This window comes from Notamacropus eugenii, chromosome 3 (genome assembly GCF_028372415.1).
Source record: "Notamacropus eugenii isolate mMacEug1 chromosome 3, mMacEug1.pri_v2, whole genome shotgun sequence".
Taxonomy (NCBI): Eukaryota; Metazoa; Chordata; class Mammalia; order Diprotodontia; family Macropodidae; genus Notamacropus; species Notamacropus eugenii.
Genome location: NC_092874.1, coordinates 284,530,738 through 284,557,440, shown reverse-complemented (window position 1 = coordinate 284,557,440; position 26,703 = coordinate 284,530,738). Strand labels below are relative to the sequence as shown.

Sequence of the window (26,703 nt, the reverse complement as noted above, 5' to 3'; positions counted from 1 at the left end):
CACCCAATAAGGTGTAGAGGGGGTTGGTAGAGGTAGTACTCTCACCGATGAAATCACAGATCTTTTGAACTATTGGAAATGTGTTGGGCTAAAGTAAAGACATAAAATGTTACTGTAAAACTTGTGAAAATGTCTGATTATGAATTCCTTTTTTAAAAAAGTAACCCTAAAATAGTATATAAACTTAGATCTAGAAAAGTATCATACATTTATCACAATATTTTGAAAATTTTCTCAAGAGAAATATATATATTAGACCACTTTAAGAAGCAAGATCATTTGGAATTATCTATTTAACACAAACACCACATTTTCTTGTGCTTAATGTAGAATTTGAATACAAAAGTGATTCACCTACCTGAGATGCTTTTTGATGCTTTCTGTCTCATCAGAGGCTACAAATTATGTATATGTAATTTGTCACATAGCCAGAGCTGTGAAGACAGTCATTCCTAGTAAACATGACCCCATGTTGAGGTGGACATTCAACACCAAAATGTGAAAATTTCAGAGACCATCAAGGTCCTTGAAATGTATTATGCATTTCAGATGACTGGAAATTCTAAAATCATAAACCATATCTCCTGGATCTTTGATATTTACATCATTCATTTCAGAAAGAACTCAACATAAAATGAGTTCTTATCAAATATTTCCCAAGGTTGTAAATTACCAAAATAGATAAAGGATTCTGTTCTCTATTTCCCTCTACTCCAAAATGGTGCCACATCCTGGTCCCTCAAAACTAGATAATCACTTGGCTTGTGTGTTGCTACAAAAATGAAAATAAAATTTTACCATTTATCAGAAACTTAGCAAGGAACTTCTACCTACACTGGACAAGGAAATGAAAAACTAACCGAAAAGGCCACATCATCCTTCATTTTTGTTTATTTGGTTGTTTTTGGAGGGCACTCAATGAGCATAGTCAAAAAGTTTCCCTCAGATCTTTGGATTAATTCCTTACTAGATGGAAAAACTAGTCTTCATATGCTTTCATAAAATCATGAGAATTATATAAAAAATTAACAAAGATAATTAATTTTGATGGACCAAATCATAGTGGATGAGTGCCATCTAAGTTTAGTGAAAGTCAGGTATTTAAGACAACATTCCAAAAATGAACAATTTTGAAAGATGTAAGAAGACTGATCAATTATTATCCCACAGAATCAGTCCCAAAAGATGCTACCCATGTCCTGACAGAGAGGCAATGACTGCATGTGTAGAATAAGGAACACTTTTTGCAAGAATTGTTTTTTAGGGGACAAGAGAGAAAAAAATCAATGCTTGATAATTGAAAAAAGTTGTGTTTTTTTAAAAAGTTAGATGTAATCTTCCCCTTTGTGTAGTGAGAGGTTCACAGTTGTTACACACTGCAATTATTTTTGGACTTTTTTAATATATTGATTAGTTGTGCTGATTTTTTTCCTTTCTAAAAATAATATTTGTCATATTAGAGGACGAGGGATACTTGTTTTCTGGGAGGAGGATGAGGAGAAAGATGAGGAGGAAGGACACTTGGGATAACTATGATGATGTAAGAAACAGAAAATATCAATAAAACACTTAAAATAGTAAATTTTTAAAAAATTGGGCATGATAAAAAGAAGCATTATTGGGGATGGGAGCGTGGAGATTGGGAAAAAGGGAAGATGTACCTGTACCTGAAAAAAAATCATTCCTCCAAATGAGCTCGAATGTTTCCCAGGGAATAATTACTTAATTCAGAGATACCTTCTACTAAAAAATGGCTAATATCAGAGACTATTAAGGAAAACAATTTCAGGAAAAGACACCCAATGTGTCTAACAGTCATAACATTTGCTAGCACCTCCTAAAACAGCTTGAGTCCTTTGCTTTGTAATAAATAATTTATAATAATAATTCATACTAAACAATAAATTGCTTTGTAATAAAAAATTTGGCTATGATATTCGTGTTCAGAACTTAAGTCTTGAAAAATTGGTTTGGTTGAATCAAGGTTGTGGATTTTCGAGTTTCTTGGATATAGGGCTGAAAATGCCTAGGTTCAATTTGTCATGGAAATAGTGTTCCCACAGTGCATGAGTTCCATAGTAGACTCCTTGAAGGCAGGGAGGAATTGTTCGTTTTTGCCTTTGTGTCTGTAGTCTCCAACACAGTGTCCAGTATACAGGAGGCATTCATGAATGTATATTTAATTGAACAGAATGATAAGGGCTGGGACTGAGGGGTATAGAGGAACAGCACCTTCATATGGATATCTGAAGGATGAGATGAGTCTGAAGGGCAAAACATCAGAGGGTCAGAGATGTAGGGCTAGACCAGACCTTAGCAGTCATGTAGTCCAATCCCCTTATTTTGCAGAGTGGGAAAGTGAGACCTGCAAAGGTTAAGTGATCTGGTCAGGGTCACATAAGCTAGTAAGTGGCAGAGCCAAGATTTGGTATAGTGGAATGCAGATGCTATCATCCTGTTCCAAACCAACTTATTATATTAGCAACATCAGAAGCTCACTTTGTCAGTCAAAAAGCACGAGGATCCCCGAGTGAGGTCACTTCTACCCTTGATTAAAAATGATTTCCAGTTTTAAAAAAATAACATTGAACTCAGTGACCATTAACTGTTGAATCTTTAGGATAAAGTCTGAAAGCAATGAAAATTCAAAGAAATAGCATCAGTCAATATTTGTGAGACAGAAAAGATCTGCATCTTTGCCTGGGTGTTCAAAGTATTGACTTGCCCATGGTCCTACAACCTTTGTGAGTCTGAGGCAGGACCTGAACTCAGGCTTTCTTGATTCTAAGGCCGTCCCTCCCCCACCATACCGTACTGTATTTCAGAGACTGAGTTCATTTACACACTAGACACAAATAAAATAATAGGGTGGTGATAAATCCAGGTGAGCATAAAAAAGAACATTTAAAATGTTACTTGTGCACATGGGTGCCTATGTTTGGAGATATTCGTTTCACTGAAGCTTGTTTTTAATATGTCATTTGCTAAAAAAGAATAATGTAATTAAAATATGTAGATGAAGCATGCAGACATTTTAGTTGATAGTTGATTAACTGGATGGAAGCGAAAATAACAGGACACGATGTTTTCAGTCTGCTAGTCAAAAGCACCAGGGTGTTACTTCATTTGTAAAGAAAGCTGAGGGGACTAAAGGAAGGAACAACATGGACATATTGAAATACACACACACACACAACACAAATATGGGAGTGAATTTTTTAGAATTTCTGACGTCTTATTTATATCTCTGCAAAACAGATTCATAATAAAAGGAGCATGCGAATCCCAACTTTTCTAAAATATTAGTTAGATGCCTATAGAAATGGAGAAAAGCAAGTCTGGAGCAAGTCCACCGTGGTTTGTAGAGTACTGTTAACGGGAAAGTTCCAGTCAAATGCCTGGAAAAGGAACAAAGATGTTCTCATTCCTGTTAGTACAATATTCCTGAAAGATATCCATGAAGACATGCTTCTTCCTCCTGTGATCTGCACTGCTGGAGAGAGTACCCACATCAGGGAGATCTCGGACTCACTAACGCACAGGATTTTCTGTAATAGGAATAGGAAGCAGCAACCCATACCGACAGACTTGCCTGTGGTTGTATAAAAATGATCAGATTTCATTTTTCCAAATATTCTAGAACCAATATGTCTGCATCAACATCTGCCTTCAAAGCCAAACACAGTACATCCGCATCTCAAAACCTTTTTGGAAGACTTCTCATTGGATTGTCCCTAGGATTGGGGCAGAAGAAAACTCAAGCTCTTGATGTTACGCCCAGCTTTTAATCAAGAGAAGTGTCCCCTAGCTAGGTCATCCACCTCATTCACTGGACTTGGCTCCAAAATGATTTTTCTTTGCAAAAACTGAGTCTATCCTGAAAGAATGGAGATTTGCCACCATTGAGGAGACTGAAAGAAGATGATGTGGGAATGTTTCCTGATGGAACTTTCAGACAAAGAGTTTAAGGATGGTTCAAACGATGATGGCACTAGTGGTTTTATTTTATGACTTCGCAAAGGGAAGATTGCGAATGAGACCCTATCTACAACCTGGCATGTGGATTTTTAAAAAATCATTCCCTTTATCTTGTCTTGTAGTTATTCCTTCCTTTGCAACTCTATACTAAATTTGTTTGGGTGGCTGCGTAGAAGCGATGGAAGGGGATCTGAGTGGTGATTACACTTTCTTCCAAGTTGCTGGGAAACAGAGTAGTCTGGAAGGGAGTCATCCATAGGATTTAGTGAGTGATTGAGAGCATGAGGCCAGAACACAGGCAGACAGTTGCCTCTCCCTAGGATTTGGTGGGTTCCCCCAACACTCAGCAAACCTGGAAGAGTTGATAAGCTTTATCATCAATACTCCTCTTTAATGTGCCCCAGAAACCAGGTGATCCCTATGGCTGTGAAAGAGATTAATCACAATATCAAAGTTAATAAAACAAATAATTCTCCCCTGCCTAAAAAAAAAAGCACATCAAAGCTACCCCGGAACTAATCTGGACAAAATAGAGAAAAAAAAATTTATGTTGAATCTCTGAAAATGAAAATTCTTTCTATATTTTGTCATTTATAGAGAAAGATAATTCAGTTATGCATCAGTGCATCAGGTAGAGGGCTAAGCGGCATGCTAAGATTTCAATGATAGCCTTGTGCAAATGAATTCACTGGTTTCAAGCAGACACTCATATACGCCAATTTGGAGATCAAAGGGAATAAGTGTCTGAAATTTCCATGCCTAGTGTCTCTCATATCCCTTCTTATGCTTTTTTTTAAAACTAGGTAAGAATTGTCAAGGAATCTTCACCTTTCTATTTGCCATTCATTTGTAACCAGACAGAAATTAATTTGAATAGTGGGTACCATCCATGAGGAGTTATAATATTGTTGGACGAGCAGCAATTCTGATAGGGCACAAATTCATTTATTCATGTAACACGTATCCCTTGGGAGTCTACTGTGCACGTGCTACTGTGTTCGATAGAGAAGTGAAAGCTGGGATTTGCTCACAACCTGTTTGAGGGAAGAGGTGCATGAGGGAAATATTTTAGCTACAACCCAAGGCAGAGCAAGATTGAGTATTAAAATGAGTGAAGAAAGAAAGGAGGTGGTGTGAGCTGGAACAAAGGAAAAATTAAGATCAGCCAAGTCTTGAAGAATGGTGATAACTGGATAGATTGAGGGGCACAGGAAGACTTACCAGTGTGGTCAATGTCCTTTCACAAGAGGGATTATCTCCATGCTGTGTTTTTAACCATTTCTCCCTCTTTTTCACACATGGATCATAGGATCAGAGATTCAGAGTTGGAAGGAATCTTAGGCACCATTTGGTCCAACCTCATCATTTTATTGATGCCCAGTGAAATTAAGTGGCTTAATTAGAGTTAGAATTTGAACTCATGTCTTCCTTATCTCAAGTCCAGGGGAAGTTAAAAAAAAAGGAGAGGAAGTAATTTTCTGTGTGATCTCATGAATTCTTTTTTTTTCTTTTAGAAATTTCTGTTGGAATCATATTTAAAGTCTGAGTAATGTTGACTGAGTCATGCAGGTGAAATGCATACAACAACAACAACAACAAAAAACAACCTCAGAAGCAGACTCATGGAAAATCAAGTGGGACAATTCAACAGAGAGTTCCAGAGTTATGGTCACCAGGATAACCACTGCTCATGCTTTTTCTGCTTTTAGCTTTGTTGAAGACAATTCTTCCTTTCCCTTCCTCCCAACTTACCTTTAGGGGGTGCAGATCCGCCCTCCTTCTCTTTACTTTGCTCTGTGTAGAAAATATAAAGAAATGTTTGAGAGGATCTTAAAATAGATGGACAAGATTTGTAATTCTAGGACCAGTAAGAAAAAGGGAAGCCAACGAATGTATGACCACCACCACCACCACCAGCACCACCACCATCATCATCTTCCTAGATAGCATTTACAAATGCTAGGCATTGTGCTAAACACTTTACAAATATTATCTTATTCAATCCTCACAACACTCCTGAGAGGTAGGTGCTGATATCCCCATTTTTATAGATGAGGAATCTGGGACAAAGTGAGGTTAAGTGATTTATCCAAGGTCAGACAGGTTGAAAGGGTCAGAGTAAGGATTTGAACACATGTGTCCTGGGTGCAGCCCTCTTGCCACACAGGGTCCCTTGGTGTTTCCTTTTTAGGAGGTGGGGATAAGGACGGAGTACATTCCAGGCATGCAGGACAGTCTATGCAGAGGTCTGCTAATATAATTCAAGTGCATGCTAAAGAAAAGATTAATCTACCAGAAGGTCCAGACTGGGGCCTTAGAATAATAGTGTAGGATGGGATCCTCCATGAGTCAGATTCACATGCTCTCTTCCACTCCCCAGGCCTAGCCTAAAGGGATTCAGTTATTAAGTGTTAACAGAACCTTATTTTTTTCCTTCTATTCAAGGTTGTCTTCTAAATATGGTGGTCCCACAGCATGGAATCTGAGGACTGTGTCATGGTAGAGGACTGGTAGGAGAATGGCATCCAGCGGGAAGAATTGGAGAGGCCACCGAGTACAGAGGAGGCAGGTTCGAATCCTCCCAATGCTTGTACCTATGTAACCTTGGGCAAGTCATAATACTTCTCTGGTTCAGTTCAGTTCCCTAAGCTTTGATAGTGGAGTTGGACTCTCGGGCTATTGAGGTCCCTTCCAATTCTAAACCAATTATTTAGTCCCTTCATGCAGCAGTGACAGTCTGGTCCTTTTAGACAACAAACAGGCCGTCCCACTTTGAACAGCTGCTACTGCTTGCTGGCCCGTGTGGTATCTTCCAGCTCGTAGAACTGGGAGCCTAAGAATCCCACCTTGGATATAATTCCTAGCTGTGTGTCACCATGGACAAGCCCCCACCCCACCCCACCCCCATCTGGTCTGAGCCTTTATTTTCTTGTCTGTAAAATGAGAGTGATGATGGCAGCACACTCACAAGGTCGCAGAGGAACATCGATTCAGAGCTGGGTGGGAGCTTACAGCTCATCTGGCTCAATGGCTCCATTTTGCTTATAAGGAAAATGAGGCATTGGTAAGGCTCAGATAAGATAATGACTAGGAAGTGTGTTATGGGAGCTGTGACCATCACAAGAAAATGCTAAGTAATGTATCAATGATAAGGCTAACTTTAGATTTCCTCATTATCTAGTTAGCCTATCACTTACCAGTGTAATTTTATCTAGCATATGTACATATATATATACATACAGATATAGATATATATATCTGATGGAAGTTTTATTTTTAAATAGTTAAAAATTCAACTTTTTGGTCCGGACTTGTGATTTCATAGGCTTAGGGACATCCCAGGGACAAAACCACCCATCCAAGAGGCACTTGCTTTATAATTTAGCGTCTTAGAGAGTTCCCCGGGGGCAGAGAGTGGTTAAAAATAAATTGTACAGGATTGGGTAGCCAGAGACAGGACTTGAACCCAGGCCTTTCTGTCTCCAAGGTCCACTTTCTGTCCATACAATGCACTTCCTTCAGTAGAGGTTTCCAGCCCTCCCTCACTCAAAACAAAGTCAAGTGCAAGTTGTATCATTATTTCTCTGATGGCATGGTCTTCTTTGGCAACGAAGGATGAACACAATCCTAAATATAGAAAACGGAGACTAGAGAGGTGAGCCAGCTGCCTCCTTTAAAGGCCTCCTCTTCTGTCTCCTCCTGGCTCAGTGATAACCCTGAGATCTCAAACGCTTCACCAGCAGGACCCAAGCTCTGATCTGCCTTACCTAGAGCTTACCATGCTTCCAGCAAGGGCTGGCAAGCAATTAGCGCAACTTCAGAAGATATAAAAAGGTCATGATGGTCACTGGTGAAGGGACTCCCCAGACCAGTAGAGTGGAGTTAGAGACCTTTGAAGGACTAAGGCATAGTATATCACTTCTATTATTACATGGCTTAAATGATGAATGCCATCATCCATTTTCCTCCATCCAAGCCTTCCTTCAGTGCCTCATCTCACCAATGAGGCAATTCTGGGCTTTGGAAGGGCAGTGGTGTGTAAGCTCTGGCAAGTCCTATCCAAGACACAGGGCTTTAAGGATTTTAATCTCCACAGTAGTCTATGAGTAATTATAATGTCCCATTTTACAGTTGGAAAAACTGAGGCAGAGAAAGATGACATGACTTGCCCATGGTCAGACAGTCAGTTGTAAACATGAGAGGCAGGGGCTGAACAGTAAGTTGGCCTAAAGGAGGATCTGATATTCTATCAATTACACACCATCTGAGGAATGCCCTCACTTGCCAAATCCTGGACTCTTGACGTGTCAGTGTTATCTGGGGTATATTTGCATTGTAATTAGAGACAATTCTCTAGAAGACCTTAAATTCCAGAAAAGGTGCTCATCTGCCTGGAGAGAAGAAAATCCTTACTGGGAGTTCCCTACAACGATAACTGATAGGTCTAGCCAAACATTGTGGGTGTGAGCTCATGTCCATTTGTGTGTATGTGTACAAGATTGGGATGACTTTATCCATGCTTTCACAAAGACCACAAAGAGCAGCACCAGGTGAGAAAGACAAAAGGAAATCTTATTTTGATGACAGTCACACAAGTTTAAAAAAAACAACAACTGAAGGGGAAGGTTATGGCTGTTAATGACCTATAGGAAGGAGCTCAGTGTGGCATGATGGCTTCTTTAGAAGGCAGGATGTCTGTCAGGTGGAGAAAATATCCACAGGAATAAGAGGATCCTGAAAAGAAGCATGACACCTCTGTGTGCTCTAAAGTAGATTATTTATGAGGTCTGCTTTGGAAGTAACTTAGATTAAGACGTGTCATTTATGGTCTTATAATGATCAGTTTGCATAAAGCGATATCCTATCTTATGTTACCGTGAAGACAGCATGATGTGGTGGATAAAGAGCTGGCCTCTGAGGAGGCTGAAACCTGGATTTGGATCCCACCTTTGACCCTGGGACAGACTCTGCCAGCGGGAAAGTTATTCTGCATAGATGGAGGGAGTTTTCTCACTGGGAGTTCCCTACATGGATGAAATCACAAGCCCCAAATCCCTGCAAAATGTGTGGCTGTGGCAAGGTTTCTTTTGTTTTATTTTCCTAACTGGATTGAGAGATTCCTTTTGGTGCTGAAATTTCCCAAAAATTTGGATTCAAATAAATGGCCTCTAAAATAAAGGCACCTAAATTCACAGACACTTCCATAGGAAAGACAGCTAAAAACTCAGATTAGTTTAGCTAAAGTATTTATTAGTGCACTAAGTCCTGTGGATACAAATAATAAACAAAAGGAAAGCCCCTGGCCTCAAGAGATCTTACATTCTAAAGTGAAAAGATAATGCATCATAAGTGTGGGGAAGGGGGAAAGCTAAGAAGTTACTTCTCAAGCCACAGTTCTCAACCAGCATTAATGGTGATAACTTTATAATTAATAGTAGCTTTAATCAGGGTGGGGAACCTGTGACCTCAAGGTCCTCAAGTGCGGCCCTTAGAATTTGTTTTGTGAAGTTTGGATTCAGGGCCCAGCATAGGACTTTGCACAGTGAGCTGAGCTGAACTGAACTGAACTGAGGTGCAGAGAAGGAAAGTGATTTGCCCAAGACTGAACGGAGGTAGGGCTGAGAGGGCCCTCTAATCTTTTTTAAAGATTAATCTTTAATTATCTCTAACTAATTAGAGATTTAATTAATCTCTAATCACCCCCTCTAATCTTTTTTAAAATTTGACAGGAGTGTAATATTATTTAATTCTGGCTTCACATAATTTTTCGTGTATCTCTTTCTTATCTCCATGGCATACTCAGAATCAGAATCATAGAATCACATAATTTTGGATCCAGAAAGAGCTCAGCGCCATCTAGTCCAGCCTACACTGGAAGGGAATCCCACTAGAACTGACCTGAGAAGTAGCCATTCAATTCTGCCTCAAGGCCTCCACCTCACTGCCTCTTGAAGTGGCTGATTCCACTTCTGGACTAATTGTTTCATACTGAATCTACATTTTCTTCTTTGCAACCTCTACCCATTTCTCTGTCCTCTTCTGAATAGCGCTTCTTCAGATACTTGAAGGCAGCTATCAGCTCCTCCTTGAATCTTTTTTTTTTTTCCAGTTCCTTCAAATGATCTTTTGATGTTACAGACTCAAGACATCAGCGAAGCTGACCTCCTCTAGTGGCCCTTCAACTGGTCAAGGCAGGATACAAAAGCTCTAACCCCTTCTTATTCCTGAAGGCTGTGCCTGTATTAATGTGACCCAAGACCATATTCTCTTTTTTGGTAGTCATAGCATATAGCAGATTCATATGGAGCTTGCCATCTACTAAAACTCATATCTTTTTTTTTGACTGCTGTTTATACCCTGTACTCATGAAGTTGATTTTTTTTTATGCCAAGTGCTTACTTTACATTTGCCCCTACTGAATTTCATCTTATTAAGTTCATGCTGTAGGTCTTGACCAACATCCAGTTTAGTGTCATCGCCACAGTTGATGATCATATCTTTATACAAGTTACTGATAAAAATGTTTAATGGTGCATAGTCAAGCTTAAATCTCTCTGTCACTATTAGTGTGATCTTGGGTAATTTGTTTAGTCTTCCTAACAAGTAAAATGAGGGTTTAATTAGATGGTCTCTAAGGTCCCTGATAGCTCCAGATCTAAAATCTATGATCCCTGGCGGTCCTGCACTGGAGACCTCCTGTCATGCTGTCATCGAACCATTAATGATTGCTCCTAGAGTACAACCATTTACTCAGAGACCACCTACTTATATTACCAACTACTCCATGTCTCTCCGTCTTCTCCCCAAGACTAGCATGACACACTTTGTCAGAGGCTTTGTTAAAATCTAGGTAAAGTTGTTGTTGTTTAGTCTTTTTCAAGCATGTCTGACTTTATGTGATCCCATTTGGGGTTTTCTTAGCAAACACAGTGGAGGGATTTGCCATTTCCTTCTCTGGCTAATTTTACAGTTGAAGAAACTGAGGCAAATAGGATTAAGTGACTTGTCCATGATCACACAGCTAGCAAGTGTCTGAGGTTGGATATGAACTCTGATTTTCCTGACTTCAGGCCTGGCACTCTATCCACTGTATCACCTAGCTGCCCCTAACTACCTATTTAGAAACACGGTTGAAAGAGAGAATGAGATAAGTTTGGAATGACTTATTCTTGATGGAGGTATACTGGCTTTGTAATCAACGCTTCCTTTTGAAGATGCTTGGTAACCATCTCTTTAAAGACCTATCCTAAAATTTTCCCAGGAATCTAAGTTGAGCTAATTACTTTATAATCAGAAGACTCGTCTCTTGAGTTTTTTTTTTAAATCAGCACATAATTTCTTCTCCAGTTCTGTAGCACTTCTGTCTTCCATCATTTTTCAGTTGCACTCCCCAGTTCTTTCAGTATCTGACAATGCTGTTCATCTGAGCCAGCTGACCTGGTTCATTAGGGACAACTGGGTGCTCTTTCACTGTCTCCATACTTCTCAACTTGCTGGAAGTCTCAACTCTGCTACCAATTACGTGACCTTGGAGCAGGTTGCTTCCCTTTCTGAGGCTTTGTTTCCTCACAGTCCCTGCCCTCAGGGTTATCTACCTGGCGAGGGGATGCTGTTCTTTGGGCAGAGGCCAAAGGAAAAGCACTGTCTGCTTGAGTACAGCTGTCTTTGCTTGTTCAGGCGATGTTATGGTGTGCTTGTCACAACCGGAAGTTAACAATGACCTTTTTTGGTCTTGAGGCAATACCACATACCATGCATGTGAGAGGCGTCATGAAAAGTGCAGGCAGTTGAGGGTGGATGGCGTCATTACCCCACAGGGCTGGCAGTGGTGGAGGGGGAGAGAAGAGACAGACCCTGGACACAGGGTGATGTCATTAATACGGAGGCTGCTCATGTTGGGGAAGGGGTGGGGTACAGGAAGACCTCTCTGGAATCCTTCTAGATTATCTAGCTAATTATTCTTGCTTGCACAGGCATTGTGGCATAGTAGACAGTGTTGGACTTAGAGCCAGGAAGACCTGGGTTCAATTCCTACCTCTGATACCTACTGACTATATGACCCTTATATAGTCACTTAGGTTCAGTGTCCTGGGCAACCCTTTGAGAGGTTAAGTTGCAAAGCAGGTGCTGAACTCCACTGTTAGAAGGCATTTCTTTGCCTAATTAATGAAACTGTAGATCCTGTCCTTATCTCCTTAACCCTCTAGTCTCACTAGTTAAATATTAAGTTCAGTTGTTTCCATATACAAGGACAGGCAGCACCTTCCACATTTATCACCTCAGGTCAAAGCCCTGATTGCCCCATCCTAGTTAAGTCTCTGGTAAATGATGCCTTACAAAGTCAGCCATAATTCCTCCATAGCAGTTAAGTCTAAATTGGCATATAAATGTTGCAACCAATGCAGGTGGAAAACATTTAGATGGGTGGGTTAATTGTATAGACCAAACAACAACTTACCATGCAGCACCTTCACTTACCTTCAGGAGGTGGAGGTGGAGGTGGAGCTGGTGCTTCATTTTCTAGAAATTAAAAAAAAAACGTAGTGGAATTACTAGGCTTTGTTTAGAGAGGGCAAAGCTTCAATTCAGGGTCACACACTGATGGAGCTCAGTCTTAGTTCTAGACAGCCATCTTACGTGTTCCATCAGTAGGAGACAGAGGCAGCTTATCATCACCTGGCATTATTCCTGAAGCACCAACTAAAAATCTGTCAGCCAATACATCTAAGGTATGGTAAAGTGATAGTCAATGTGATATAATAGGAAGACTAGTAGACTTGGAGTCAGGAGAATCCTAAGTCTGATTTCCACTATGGATGCATTCACGGGTCTATGTGAAAGTTATTTAAATGATCTGTTCCTCAGTTTCATCATTGGTGAAATGAGAATGAAAGCATGTGAAATGCTTCTCTCACAGAGTTATTGTGAAGTTCCAATGATGCAATGTTTACAAAGGACTTTACAAATTGTAAAGCAAATCTATATCAGTGATAGCTACTATTATCACAGATTCAGCGATTGATTGATTGCTTTGGTGAAAAGACTCATTTTCACAGGAAGATGGTAGCTCTGTAAGGAATACTCAGAGGTGAGGAGGGATATTTCAAGACCACACCTCTACAGATGGAGGAAGGAGTGCACCACTATGAAGACCAAGGATCGAATCCTTTGAGATGAATGGTTTTAGGATACACATTTGAATGCCACCTCCCTGTCTACATGAGAGATTTCTTTAGAAATGGTGACCAGTCATAAGACCAAAGCCACTAGACTGAATGACTTCCTCTTCTCATTCATCTACTGAACACTAGACGAGACTTCAAGCCTCTTCCTGGAGGGGCTGATATAGAGTTGATCCCCACCCTAGGGGAAAGGTCAAACCATGAGCACACGGAATCTAAAGCCCTGGGCCTTGGATCCTTTGCTGCCACTTCTGCTTTATTTCTTTCCCAAGTATAGGTGACTAAATAGTGATCTTGAGATGGACATGTCCAACTTTTGAAGTAACCTTATGAATTCAAGAGGTCCAGAGGACCCTGGTTTCCTTGGCTGGAGCTGATAATAGCAGAGGGGAGTTTCTGCTTTGGGGTGAATGATGACCAGCAAGACGAGAAGCTCAATTCTTGGACTTGGCTCGTCACTAAACTAAGCTTCCAGCAAGCCAGCAAAATACCAACAGATAGTACAAAAGAAGGCTAAATGAAATTAAAAGGAGTGTTCCAAGGAGTGGACTTCCAAGAAGTCCAGGAGCTAACAACAAACGAGAGGATGGCAATGAGGTATTCTAAACCAGTTCTAAATTCTAAATAATGAGGTCACAACAGTTGATCTCTTGATGAGGGGCAAATTAATTCCTTGAATGAATCAGAAATGATTCCTACACAGTTCCAACCTACCCTATTTAAGCAAGATTTTGACTCTGATTAATCAGAAATGGATAAGAATAAAAACTTTGATTATCACCATCTGAGAAAACAATGAAGTTTTTAAAATACGTATATTTTCCTGGATGTAGCAGAGTCGTTTAATTAATTTCTTTTGGGATATATTCATTTATTTACTCCATGATCATGCACATAATTGTCACTTTATGAAGGTGATAGAGAACCTGGTCATGAGTCGCCACTCATGTCAACCTCTGCCTTTTACTGTGTGCACTTATTAATCTATAAACCTTTACTAACCACAACTTATATGTCTTTTGTATGCTGACAGAAATCATCCCAACTAGCATATACCATTTAAAGGCAATTTATCAATGGACAATTTTGGCAGGGGAGGGAGTTAGAGAAGGTTTTTTCTTCCTCTTCAGAATTATTGGATAATTTTAGTGGTTTAAATTTTGCCTTCGAAATGTAACTGTCACATTCCACTCTACAAGCATGACCATGGAAATGCTGTTATTTCCAAAGATCTCACAAGAACAGAACTTTCTCACACTTGTTGGATAGCTCCAGATGCATTGAACAGGTGAATCTGTGAAACCTGAGGAGGCCAACTGCTGAACTAATTTCAGAGAGGAGAGATAGATATGTAGTACTTGGGGAAAAGGGGTAGGGGAATGTGGAAAACAGAAGGAAATCACTGAGGAAACTATATCTTCCCTGTGATCATTACATAAGCCAACTAACACTCCGTATTTTAACCCAAAGGAATGCTAAGCAGGATCCTAACAGCCTGATCTCACCTCAGTTAGTCACACTCTGTTGCTTACCCAGTGTTTCTTCCATTTTTGAGTACTGCTAGGGCAACAGGCCAGTGATATCCAGTAATTCTCACTTCACTTTGCCCCGTAACCAGATATTTTTCCATTTGCGAAATGTTTTTGGTTATGTTTTGTTTTGTTTTGAGAGGTTACTCTTTACATTAAACTGCTCTTCCATCAATAAGGATTTATTTTCTCTCTCCCACTGTCCTACTCACCACCCCCTGCCCCATTTAATTGAGAAGGGAAAAAGCAAAAACAAAATCCTTGTAACTAATACACTAAACACTATTTGGAGGGTCATGGACCAAGAATGTCCAAAAATTTATTTTTTAAAAGATCATTCTCATTTGAAGTTTCTTAAGATCTTAATGTAGGCTATGCACTGTTTCATATTCTGTAGTATACCTACTTCCTTTGCATGTGTCTTTTAAAATTCTAATATTCATAGGATCGTAGATTTAGAACTGGAAAAAATCCCAGAGGTTATCTAATCCAACCTTTTCGTTTACATATGAGGAAACTGAGCCAGAGAATTTGAGTGACTATTTCTGCATCACGTAGGCTGTCAGTAAGAGCTGGGATTTAAACCCAGGTCCAAAGGCACTAAATCGTGGGCAGCCCTCAGTTCTAGTGTTTTGCCTCGGTTGATCGTTTCTCATTTACCCTGAATGTAGCTTGCTTGGACAGAATTGTTTTGTTTGCATGTCGTTTCCTCCGGTAGATTGTGTGGTCTTTTGAGAGCAGGGGCTGGCTTATACCTTCCCTGAATCGCCAGCATCTATCTCCTGGAACACAGCAGTCACTTAATAAATGCTTATTGACTGACCTTTCATTGCACCACATTATTCTGCTTCCCCCCACCCCCAACATAATTCTTACCATGACTCACTGTAGTAGACTAGCCAGGCTACTCTGTGAAAGCACAGGCTCTTCCTTTGGGGTTCATAGAGAGATTCCACAGGTTCATGAACTTGGATGCAACCCCCACAAGCCCTACATCATTATTTTCATTAACCTCTAACTGAAACTTAGTATTTTTTTCAATCATTTAAAACCATGATTCTGAGGAGGCCATATGCTGAGGGATCTCTGTATGGTGTTAAGAATGGCTGAATTAGAGATCACTCCAGTAGAGTGAAAATCTCACAGGTTCTACCAAGTTAAAGACCTTCAGGTACAAAATGACCCCAAGATGTGCTACAGCATCTTGATTGGCCCTGCTAGATCTAGAGAAATCCATAACCAGAGTGACCTCGGGATGATAAATTTTCTGGTCCCAGAAATTTTTAACACCAGTTACTAAGTTGTCCAAGAGATGCAATCTGCCTTGGTGAAGGGAATACTCTCACTAAAAAACTCATGGAGTCTTAGAGTATTGTAGAATCTATTCTAATATTTCCTGGGTCATAGATCAAGAGATGGGTGCTTGTAAGAATTCATCAGGTGGATATGTGACTTCTAAGATGATCACAAAGAAATATATGAAGTTGTGAAGCTAGACAGAGAAAAATGTAACCTATCAGCCTGGCAGAAGGTAGACAGTGAGGAGACTATATCGAGGAGTTCAATTAACAGATACAGGGCAAGTACAACTGTTGCTGAGATACCATCTCCGAAAATGCTTTCGTATCTTAGCCATGTCAGAAGATGAACTCTCAGCCAAAGCATTTTATTTTCAGAGATCTGAGCTGAGACACAGAAATCTAATAATAGCCCTGCAGCTCTCTGGGGAGGTCAATGGTAGAATGTCATTGTGATGAAGAAAGGTAACCAGTGCCAAAGACAATTGTAACAAGAATTTTCAAAGAGGGCAACTTATTTAGATTAAGGATCTCTGCTTTTGTCATCTGTAAAATGGAAATAATAAAGCAGGATCCACATAGATTATAGGCTGTCTTGAAGAAAGCATTCTATAAACTGCGAATCACAACATATGTGTGTGCTATTACATATGAATGAATAAAGCACTTTTTGCACTATGTGCAAAGGCACGTGTGTGTGTGCAAATAATAAAATAAGATAGCTCTCCTGTTCTCAAACAGCTCACATTCTAATGAGAGAACACAGATACATACTAAATAGTGTATGATATCATACATCCTTAAAAAGTGGTATAAATGACAGTGAACCATAAGCTATAAATTTTGTTCAGGAAAAAGAATAACTGACATTTATGGATCTTACTAACATTTTCAAAGCATATTATATGTATTATCTCAATTGAGACTCAAAACAACCCTGTAATTGCATTATTATCTATTTTATAGATGGGGAAACTGAGGCCCAGAGAGATTAAGTGACTAACTCACGGTCATACAGCTAGGAGGTGTCAGAGACAGGATTTGAACTCAGATGTTTTGACTCCAAATCCAGCACTCTGTTCACTCTGTGCCTTTCTATTCCTAATTATTCCAAAATACTGAGGTAACAACAAATTAAGCACTGGCTGTCCGGAGGCACTATGCTAGGCCCTGGGGACACAGACAAAAATCGAATAGTTACCTGCCTTTAAGGTGCTTATGTTCTACTGCTAATCTGATGCATCTAACTATTTTAACAGCTGAAAGATCAAAATGACACGGGAAGTCAGATTAAACGATTAGACTACTTAGGGTAGCTGAAAACCAACTTGTTGAAGCAGTTGATCTTCCCATCACTGCAGCATCTACACTTTACACATGTTGCTGTTTTTGTGAACTCGAGATGACAGCAAGGAGCACGCTCCTGAGAATCCTCTGTCTACCCATCGAGAATGGGACACTGAGAGGTTAGGTAACTTCTCCGGTGTCCCACAGCCAACGCTCATCAGAGCTGTGTGACTCGTCCCCAGACCTTCCCAACTCCCAGGCTAACTCTATCCTTCATATCATACTGCCTTCCATTTTATACCACATAAAATAGAAGAGTGTCATTTATGTTCATTTTAATGAACTGATAAATGAATGGATGAAATTTATGGATAATAGCGTCATTGTTCTCAATAGTAGGAAGATTTTTAGAAATATATGGGGATCTGTTCTTTCCAACTATTATCTGATTTCTGTCTTTTTCATGGTTACATTTTTCAGATTTGTCTCTGTCCCCTCCCATTTTTTCATCACTCCCTCCAGTAATTTGGCTACTATTTTCACCCTTTTTTTCTTATGGTATTTGATGACACTGAAGATATTGAATCCTCCTTGGGCCCCCCTCCATCTTTTTTGGCTCAGTCTTCTCCACTCTGTCCTGGTAGCATATCGGACAGTCCTAAGGCCTGGGCTCTGCCCCCCAACTATGATCACTTTCCAAGGAAGATCATTCAATAGCAAGACCTCCATTCTGTACTTAGTACATGCAGATTAATCTCAAAAGGAAATCCCTAAATCTAAAAGACATGTGATGTCCCATTGAAATTGGAACCTCATACGTGAAATACTGAATTTATCGTCCATCCTCTTTAAGAATAGGGATTGTTGTTCAGTCTTTGTATCCTCAGTACTCAGCTCAGTGCTGGTACATGGCAGGAACTTAATAAATATTTGTTGATTGATTATTCCTCCATAGAAAGAGCCCATCTGAAAGTTCATAGTTACAATAAACTCAGTTTTGCCCCTTTGGCTCTACCCATGAAGCTAGGTAGGTGGTGCTGGGCCTGAAATCAGGAAGACCTAAGTTCAAATCTGGCCTTAGACACTTAGGAGCTGTGTGACCTTGAGTGAGTCATTTATCCTCTCTGCCTTAGTTTCTTTTTCTGTAAAATGGGTGTAACAACAATGGCACATACCTCACAGAATTGCTGTGAAGATAAAATAATATTTGCAAAGTGAATCACAAACCTTAAAGTACTGTGTAAGTACTAGCTATCAGGTATGTTTACATCTACATAACTAAAATAAAAATTAATACAAGGAGAAGAAGTATGGTATAGTGAACTGAATCAGCTCTGGGAGTCAGGGTTCAAATGCTACCCCTGAGGTTTTTTAAAATGTTCTTCCCCAAGTGATCTTACTGTTCTGTTTTTCAAACTAAATAAATTCCCTTTTAACATATTTCACATATAACATGAGAAGGAATCCATTCTGTGTTCAGAAACAGGTGGAAGAACCAGCGGATGGGAGGGGGAGGACCACTTTTCTCCAGAGAGATGTTGCTGCTAACTATTCACACTAAGTCCAGTGGTACATTAAGTTGGTGTATTTATTGTCATCTCTGGACTAATGGGAAAATGCCTTCAGTAACTTACTCCTACTTAGCAAAGGCTCCATGGAAGAGATAGGATTTCAGATATTTGAAGAAAGGCTACTTCTGTTTCTAACAGGAAATGACCTTCCAGGTATTGGGAATGTGAAGAGGTTTGGAATCAGGAATTAGAAAGCCAAGACAGTTGAGGCTGGATGACTGCTTGCTAAAGCTGTTTTAGAAGGGATTTGCTCCCTAAGGAGGGAGCAGAATAAAAGACCTTGGAAGTCCCTTCTAACTCTAAATTTTCATTTTGTTTCAATTGAACAAGATTTTGGTTGCAATTTTTTGTAAATTTTGATCTATTATTGATTTCTTTTGTTTTAGATAACGTTCATTTTCTAACATAATCTTCCCCTCTTAGCTAACCATCAAGCCTAACCATTCTTGGTAACAAAAATTTTTAAAAGAATGACGAAAATCACAAAAGTTTGGCAAAACCAGTTAAAATATGTCCACTATGTCTGACAACATATGCAGTATTCTGACTGCCTCAGCAAGGTAAGGAAAGTGCATTTTCTCAGCTCTGCTTTGGGGCCAGCATGATCACTATAATGATGCATTGTTCAGGGTTGAGTTTTTGGTTGTTATTATTTTTCCCTTTACAATAAATAAGCATTTGTTAAGCCCCTACTGCATACAGTACTATATTAGTCGATAGCAACTGGAAGGAACGATGAACTCACTGAAGGTAGGACACTCTTAGTCTAGAGCCTTCTCTACCAATGCCAGTCGGCAACTTCCATTTGTAGTATGAGAGATTTGCCTAAAAAGTTTTTACTTAGAGATTAAGTAAGTTGCCCAAGACCAGCCAATGGTCTTGATTCCTGGTTACTTCTATCTCCATACACCAAGCTGTCTCTCTGTACTAAAGTATATAAAGGTAAAGCAAACACAAAACCAATCCTTGATTTTATGGAGCTTATACTCTACAAAAAAGGAGACCTGTTTGAGGCAGAAGGTCCTCTTTGATTCCCAGTCTGACTGCACAGCCTGGCAAATTCATGTCTTCACACCTTTGATCATGCAGATCCCTACCCATTTTTCCTTAAACTAAGTGCTAGTGGATTTCACTGCATTCTGACTCATGCCCCCATTCCAGCAAGGCTCTACCAGCTCTCCAACACAATGCTTTGCCTACTCCCCTTCATTTGACCAATTCAACTCAACTAAACAAAAACTGTATCAATAGGTGGGCAGAGAGTGTACTAGGTGGGCTGGCATACGCTTGGCTCAAGTTACTACCAACTTTGTCCCTTCTCTCCTTCCTCCCTTCTTTCTGTCTTCCCCTCTCTCAACCTTTCTTTCCTTCCCTACTTTCCTACAACCAAGTAATGTTAAACATAATTTGGAAAATAATTTTAAAAGTTAGTTAAAGAGAAAAGGAGAGAGGAGAGGAGAGAAAAGAGAAATGAGGGGAGAGGTAAGGAGGAGATGAGAAGGAGATTAGAAGGAGGGGAGAAGAAAAGAGAGGGGAGGGTAGAGGAGAAGGTGAAGGAGAAGGAAAGGAGAAAAATGTCAGCAGTGATTCCTTCTTACATCCATTTCCCTGAGTCGTTAGTACTTAGATTATCATTGGGTTTACATGATTTAGGTCTTTATGCTTTATGGTAGTTTGGATTCCATTTCCCCCTTAGGTCATAAACTCCTTTAGTACAGTGGACCCCTTCTACTGAACTCCAAAGAACACCTAGAATAACTCTAGGCACACAGCAAGTGGCCAGTACAATTTGCTGACAGACTGTCCCTCTTAATACAAAGCTTCAACTCCAGCTGTCAAGAAGGCAAGCTATGCCTTCTAAAGTTCACTGGGCGAGTTTCGCATTCTGTCTTGCCCTTTGGGAACACTATGTCTTCCAGTGATGACCCTCATCCTGGCTAAATGCATGCCCCCAAGCCACATCATCTAAGTGTCTTCTTACTGTCCACACATGCCATCTTTGTCTTAATGAGAGTCTGACAGAGATTAAAGTGCAAGCTCTGGCTTGGTGATGAGAGATTCCTTGCTTTTCAGGGCTTCTTTCATTGGGGATGAAAAGCTTATAATGCAGCTTTATTAACCAACTTGCTCCACTATTTCCTTAGCAAATACAACCTCATTTTAGAAGGCTAGTTGTATTCTGTATCATAATATAAATTCTTCTTAAATCTTAAACAAGCAAGTGAAATGTATTTGAGGAGCATTGTTGGAGGGAGCATATTAATCCATCAGTCAATCAATAGACATTTACTAAGCTCCTACTATGTGCCATGCACTGATAGAAGATCGCAGATCAAAGTAAGCAAAAACCCCTCTACTTAGAAGGATACACATTTCATTCTTTGGCATACTTTAGTGCAGAGTTGATGGGGGAGACACAATATGAAGGAAAAGATTCTCATGGAATTACCCTCTGGACCTTAAAAAAATAGAACTATGGCAACACTTGTCTGTTGAGAACAATTTTATTTTTTTAATAAGAGGACTACACTTAATGATTTCTAAAGTCCTAACTGCTCTAAATCTATGATCCTTTATTCAACAATCATTTATGAAGGACCTGCTAGGTGCTAGGCACTAGGGATGTAGAGACAAAAGCTAAAATATTTCCTCCTTCAAGGAGCAAAAGTGTACATATGTTTTCTTTCTGTCAACTCAGGCCTTCTTTGTCTTAATATGACTTTGAGAAGATTAATCTTCAGGGATTACTTTAGAAATATTAAAATGGTGCAGATGCTAGCTGTATGACCCTAGGCAAGTCATTTAACCCTGTTTGCTTCAGTTTCCTCATCTGTAAAATGAACTCAAGAAGGATAATAATAAACCATTCCACTGGTTTGTTGCCTTTCTTTCTTTCTTTCTTTCTTTCTTTCTTTCTTTCTTTCTTTCTTTCTTTCTTTCTTTCTTTCTTTCTTTCTTTTTCCTTCCTTCCTTCCTTCCTTCCTTCCTTCCTTCCTTCCTAAATTTCGATCTTATTTTATTGATTTCTTTTGTTTTACATAACTTTCATTTTCTAACATAACCTTCCCCTCTCAGTTAAACCATCAAGCCTAACCAAAGAAAACCACAGATGGGGTCCCGAAGATCTGAACAGGACCAGAAGACAACCAAACAAGAAGCAAAATGAAGGGGACTCTGAGCTGTCCCAAGAATCACCCACACTGCATTGTCTTTGTGTGTAGCAGGAGGGTCCAGTGCCTGCACTTAGCTCGGTTGACCAGCCTGCCTGTGTGTCATTTTTTCCACTTCCCCAGGATAAACTCTCACTCACTCTGCAGCACGAAATACTTTTGAAAGGCTGGATCTATTTGTGGCTATGTTTTTCCGTATGATCACCTACTGTAAAAAGGCCCAGGTATGCCACCAATGGCATTGCTGCATGGCATGTGCCATGGGACCCTAACTGACATGAACGGGTGGCTGCTCTAAACTGGGATGGCTCTACATGGTCTTGTTTCTGTAGCTCTCTAAAGGACTTGGTTCCTTTCCAGGGGGAGCCCACTTCTTGCTCTTTGTAGTCCAGGGTTTCATAATTAGTCATTTAAAGGGAAAGGAACATGACATAAGCCTTTTAGAAAGTGCCTTCCAGCATCATGGAAAAAAAACTAAATTCAGAAGTCCAGAGTTCTACTCTGAGCTCCACTTACATCACTAAGTGGGTGACCCCAAGCAAGTCACTGCCTTGTTCTTAGCCTCAGTTTTCTCATTTGTAAAACAAGGGCATGGAATCACACAATCACTAAAAGCCTGACATTCTGTGATTAAATATGAACATGCTAATCATTAAATGAGAGAGTACATGTAAAGCACTTGCAAACCTGAGATTATTCTTATCTACAAAAACAAGCACAAGCCTTGCTCCGTCTCTTGGTGTAAGCCTAGAGAGAGAAAGCACGGCACAATGGATGGGGTGTTGGACTTATTGTGAGGAAGACCTAGGTTTCAATGTTATTTCTAACACTTGTTAGCCGTGTGACCATGAGCAAATCATGTAAACTCTTGGAGCCTCAGTTCTCTGATCTGTAAAGTGGGAATAACAATATCTGTTCTTCTACTTCACAGTGTTATAGCAAGGCTCAAACAATAAAATGTATAGGAAGTACAATCTTAACTGTTTTACAATTCTGGCAAAGTCTAGAGTCATAGGTGTTTTTTCAGAAGAGCTTAGGTGACAGAACTACGAAACACTGGGACTGGGTACAGAAACCTGGGTCTTTAGACCAAACAAAGTTCACATAAAATTGTGAAATTAAAACCATTCACTGGGCTACTGTAAATGAATCAGTTTATGTGTAAAGTGAAAAAAAAAAATGTCATTGATGTTTATTCTTCCTTCCTGGAGTGAGACAGAAAATGCCCAGGGTACCAGATCGATAGATTGTTAAAAGGGAAAAAAGCATTCAAAAAAGCATTGTAAACTAGACCATTCTTAGCTTTGTAACTTCTTTTGCTCAATCGTGCCTTTGTTTCCCTTTAAGAGCAGATTATTCCATAGTATTGGAACAGACCTTAGTGGTCACCAGGAACAGCAAAGAAAGAAGTTCAGAAGTGATGGAGAAGTAAGCCCAAGGTCAAGTTGTTAAGTATAGAGTCCAGAGTTAAAAAACCCATTATTATGTCTCAGTCCAAGGAAGAGAATTTTCATTTCAACATTTCTGAAAATATTTGTGCAATAGTCCCTGTCCTTCTGGAGCTTATACTTTACAGAAGCTGATTATCATCAAGTTTACTACAGTTTACTTTATTTTCTCATTTAACCTACACAGGATCCAAGCCCTTAGACATTAGCTAGTTCATTGGTAGTTCAGCCTCTTGGCTTTGGCCCAACATTTGGGGAAAAAAAACACCCCAGATTAGAAGACGAGCTCTTGACCATTCTCCAAGTAATATTCATTTCACATTATTCCATAAGGACATTGCTGGGCAGGGGGATGGAACAAGGTGGAGGGTGGAGGCATGGGAGATTCCATGGAGCTCTTGCCCCACGCCTTCTTTGGGCTTCTCATTAGGTCCCTTTTTAAAAATAGAGGAAGGAGATGCCTGATGCCAGGTGTGACCATAAAAAGAAAATGCGCCAGCAGTGAACACAGTGGCTGTCATTCAATCGCCCATCCACATATGTTTATATATAATGTTCTTCATTTGCTTAACTCAGGAAATCCCAGTCTTTCTTGTGCCACAGAGAATAGATCCTGGAAAACTGATTACATGATACTCTGATGCTAATTACTTTAAAACATTTTTAGTCATTCCTAGAATAAAGATAAACTCTCCATACTCCCCAAATTCAAGTATATTAAATAATATTTAATCATATTAATAAATAAATAAAAACAAATTAAAAAATAAATTAAATAAAAATTTATAAATTATTTTAAAATGAATGAAATAAATTAAATAAATATATAAGTAATATTTAAAGAGGAGTAGGGTGTAGTGGAAAGAGTGCTGGATTTGCAATCTGAGGCCTTTGGTTGAAATCCTTGTTCTGCTCTGCTTCTGAGTAACTTTAGGAAAATTACTTCTCCTAGCTGTACCCATTTCCCCCTCTGTAAAATGAGGGAGTTGGACTAGATCAGGGTTTCTTTTTTTAAAAAAAAATTAAATTGTATTTTCCTCAATTACATATTAAGAAAATTTTTTAGCATTCATTTTTACAAAATTTTCAGTTCCAAATTTTTCTCCCTCCCTCCATCTCCTCCTCTCTTCTGAAAATGGTAGATAATTTGATACAGTTTATACATGTGCTATCATGTAAAATGTGTTTCCATATTTTTCACAGTTGTAGGAAAAGAAAGCCATGAGAAAGAATAAAGTAAGTGAACAAAATATGTTTGGGTCTACATTCTGATTCCATCCATTCTTTATCTGAATATGGATAGTATTTTCCTTTGTGAATCCTTTGCACTTGTCTTGGATCATTGTGTTGCTAAGAAGCTGAATCAGTCATAGTTGATTATCACATGGTGCTGCCGATACCGTGTACAGTGTTTTCCTGGTTCTGCTCGTTTCACTTCGCTTCACTTCGTATAAGTGTTTCCAGGTTTTTCTGAAATCTGCCTGTTCACCATTTCTCACTGCATAATAATATTCCATTACGTTCATAGACCACAGCTGGTTCAGTCATTCCCCAATTGATGAGCATCCCCTCAGTTTTCAATATTTTGTCACCACAAAATGGGCTACTATAAATATTTTTGCACATGTAGGTCCTTTTCCCTTTTTTATGTAGATCAGGGTTTCTTAACCTGGGATCTGTAGATCCCTCAGTTTCAAGGGTTCCATGAACTTGAAAGGGAAAAATATTTTGATAACAGTGTTTCCAATAAGACTGGCTTCTAATGTACTTCTATATATTTCATTTCATACATTTATAAGCATTTTTCTGAGAAGGGGTTCTTGAGCTTCACCAGATGACCAAAGGGGTCTATGACGCACCAAAAGACTAAGAATCTTTGGACTGGATGATTTCTAAGGTCTTTTAAAAAATTCTGTGATCTTACCTCTATGATCAGCTCTGATCAGAGAGAAAATATACATTCACATACACTGCTCCAAGCTAATTAATTCATGTTAAAATATTAAAAGGCCTGTCCCGTGGAAAAGGGATCAGATTTGTTCTACTTGGCCCCAGAGGGCAGAATCAGAAGCAAGGATCTGAAGTTGCAAAAAGGCAAATTGAGGCTTGATTTATAAGGTAAAGAATTAGAAACCTCCAGAAGTGGAACAGGCTGCTCCAAAAAGTGGTGTGGGGGTTCCCTTCCTGGGAGGTCTTGAAGCAACTGGCCAGATGTTGTAGGAGAGGCTCTGGTCTGTGCACGATCTCTAATGTCCCTTCTAGCCCTGAGATTCTAGGAAAGGGGAACAGCCTGTCAATAACTGTATCCAGGAGAAAAGGACAGGCTGCTATCCATATAACAGCTGAAAATCTCTGACTGATCATAAGATCAGAGGTCTAGAGGAAGAAGGGGCCTCAGCAGCCACTTAGTTTCAATCTCTTCATTTTGCAGATGAGGAAAATAAAGCCCAGGGAGATTCATTGATGTGACTGGGACACCCTGGTCATAAGTACGTGGTTTTGCAATGGAATGGAAAATGGAGTGCTGGTAGTAGAAATCTCTCTAGAAAATTGATCTAATGTAGATTCTAAGATGCCAGTGGACCTGTGATCTCAGTGATGTTATGTTCCCCCCAAAAGGCAGGTCATTATTCATCCAAATGTGCCCATCCTGTGGGACTCTGCCTATGCCTATGTCCTCCCACAAGCTCACTATAAAGGGGGCTCCACCTGATTCATCTACACATTGAATCCAAACCATGAAACAGAGAACCATATTTATGGCTGGGTTTAATTATATGGGGAACATGGAGACATTTTGGCTCATGCCTTTGGTAGGGGAGGGAGTTAATCATTGCAGGGGATTAGAAGGCAGCAATAACAATAGTAGTTTAGCCAGACCCTGCCTTCCCAGAATACTTTTCAAAACGAAATTGAAATGAGAAGGAATTGAATGAATAATTAGTTTTTTTTTCTTTGGTCAATGGACTTTTTAAAGCAGGAAAATCCTGCTTTTCAGACAAAAATGTTTATGAATCCCCATATTAAAAAATATTAGCTGTTTAGAAAATAGCTTTGGGAGAAAAAAGGGACAGAGACTTAAAAACCTCTGCTCATTATCTAATACAAATTAGAAATAGTTTGTATTTTACTGAAGTATAAGCCAAAGGGAGTTTCTTTCCTCAATGCTCTGCCCTACTGTGCATAAGATGTGACCTCTACATTTTCAGGCACAATGAAATAGCAGCATAAACTATTTCT

General features: G+C 39.5%; 1 protein-coding gene and 1 long non-coding RNA gene across 20 annotated transcripts in view; one reads left to right on the top strand and one right to left on the bottom strand.

Moving 5' to 3' along the window:
• Window positions 1-24,713, top strand: part of LOC140534564 (uncharacterized) — a 104,700-nt gene extending 79,987 nt beyond the window's left edge. For 2 of the 9 annotated variants that reach the window (XR_011977367.1, XR_011977365.1), the window contains one exon: window positions 5,493-24,713. This is a non-coding gene — a long non-coding RNA (uncharacterized lncRNA). The remainder of the gene's footprint in view (window positions 1-5,492) is intronic. The other 7 variants (XR_011977373.1, XR_011977371.1, XR_011977368.1 and 4 more) reach the window with 7 other exon arrangements.
• MYBPC1 (myosin binding protein C1) overlaps window positions 1-26,703 on the bottom strand; it is a 106,928-nt gene that overhangs the window by 67,440 nt on the left and 12,785 nt on the right. For all 11 annotated transcript variants that reach the window (XM_072655718.1, XM_072655715.1, XM_072655720.1 and 8 more), the window contains exons 2-3: window positions 12,457-12,498; window positions 5,731-5,772 (exon numbers count right to left, since the gene is read on the bottom strand). In XM_072655718.1, coding sequence (XP_072511819.1) covers window positions 5,731-5,772; window positions 12,457-12,498 — 84 coding nt within the window. The remainder of the gene's footprint in view (window positions 1-5,730; window positions 5,773-12,456; window positions 12,499-26,703) is intronic.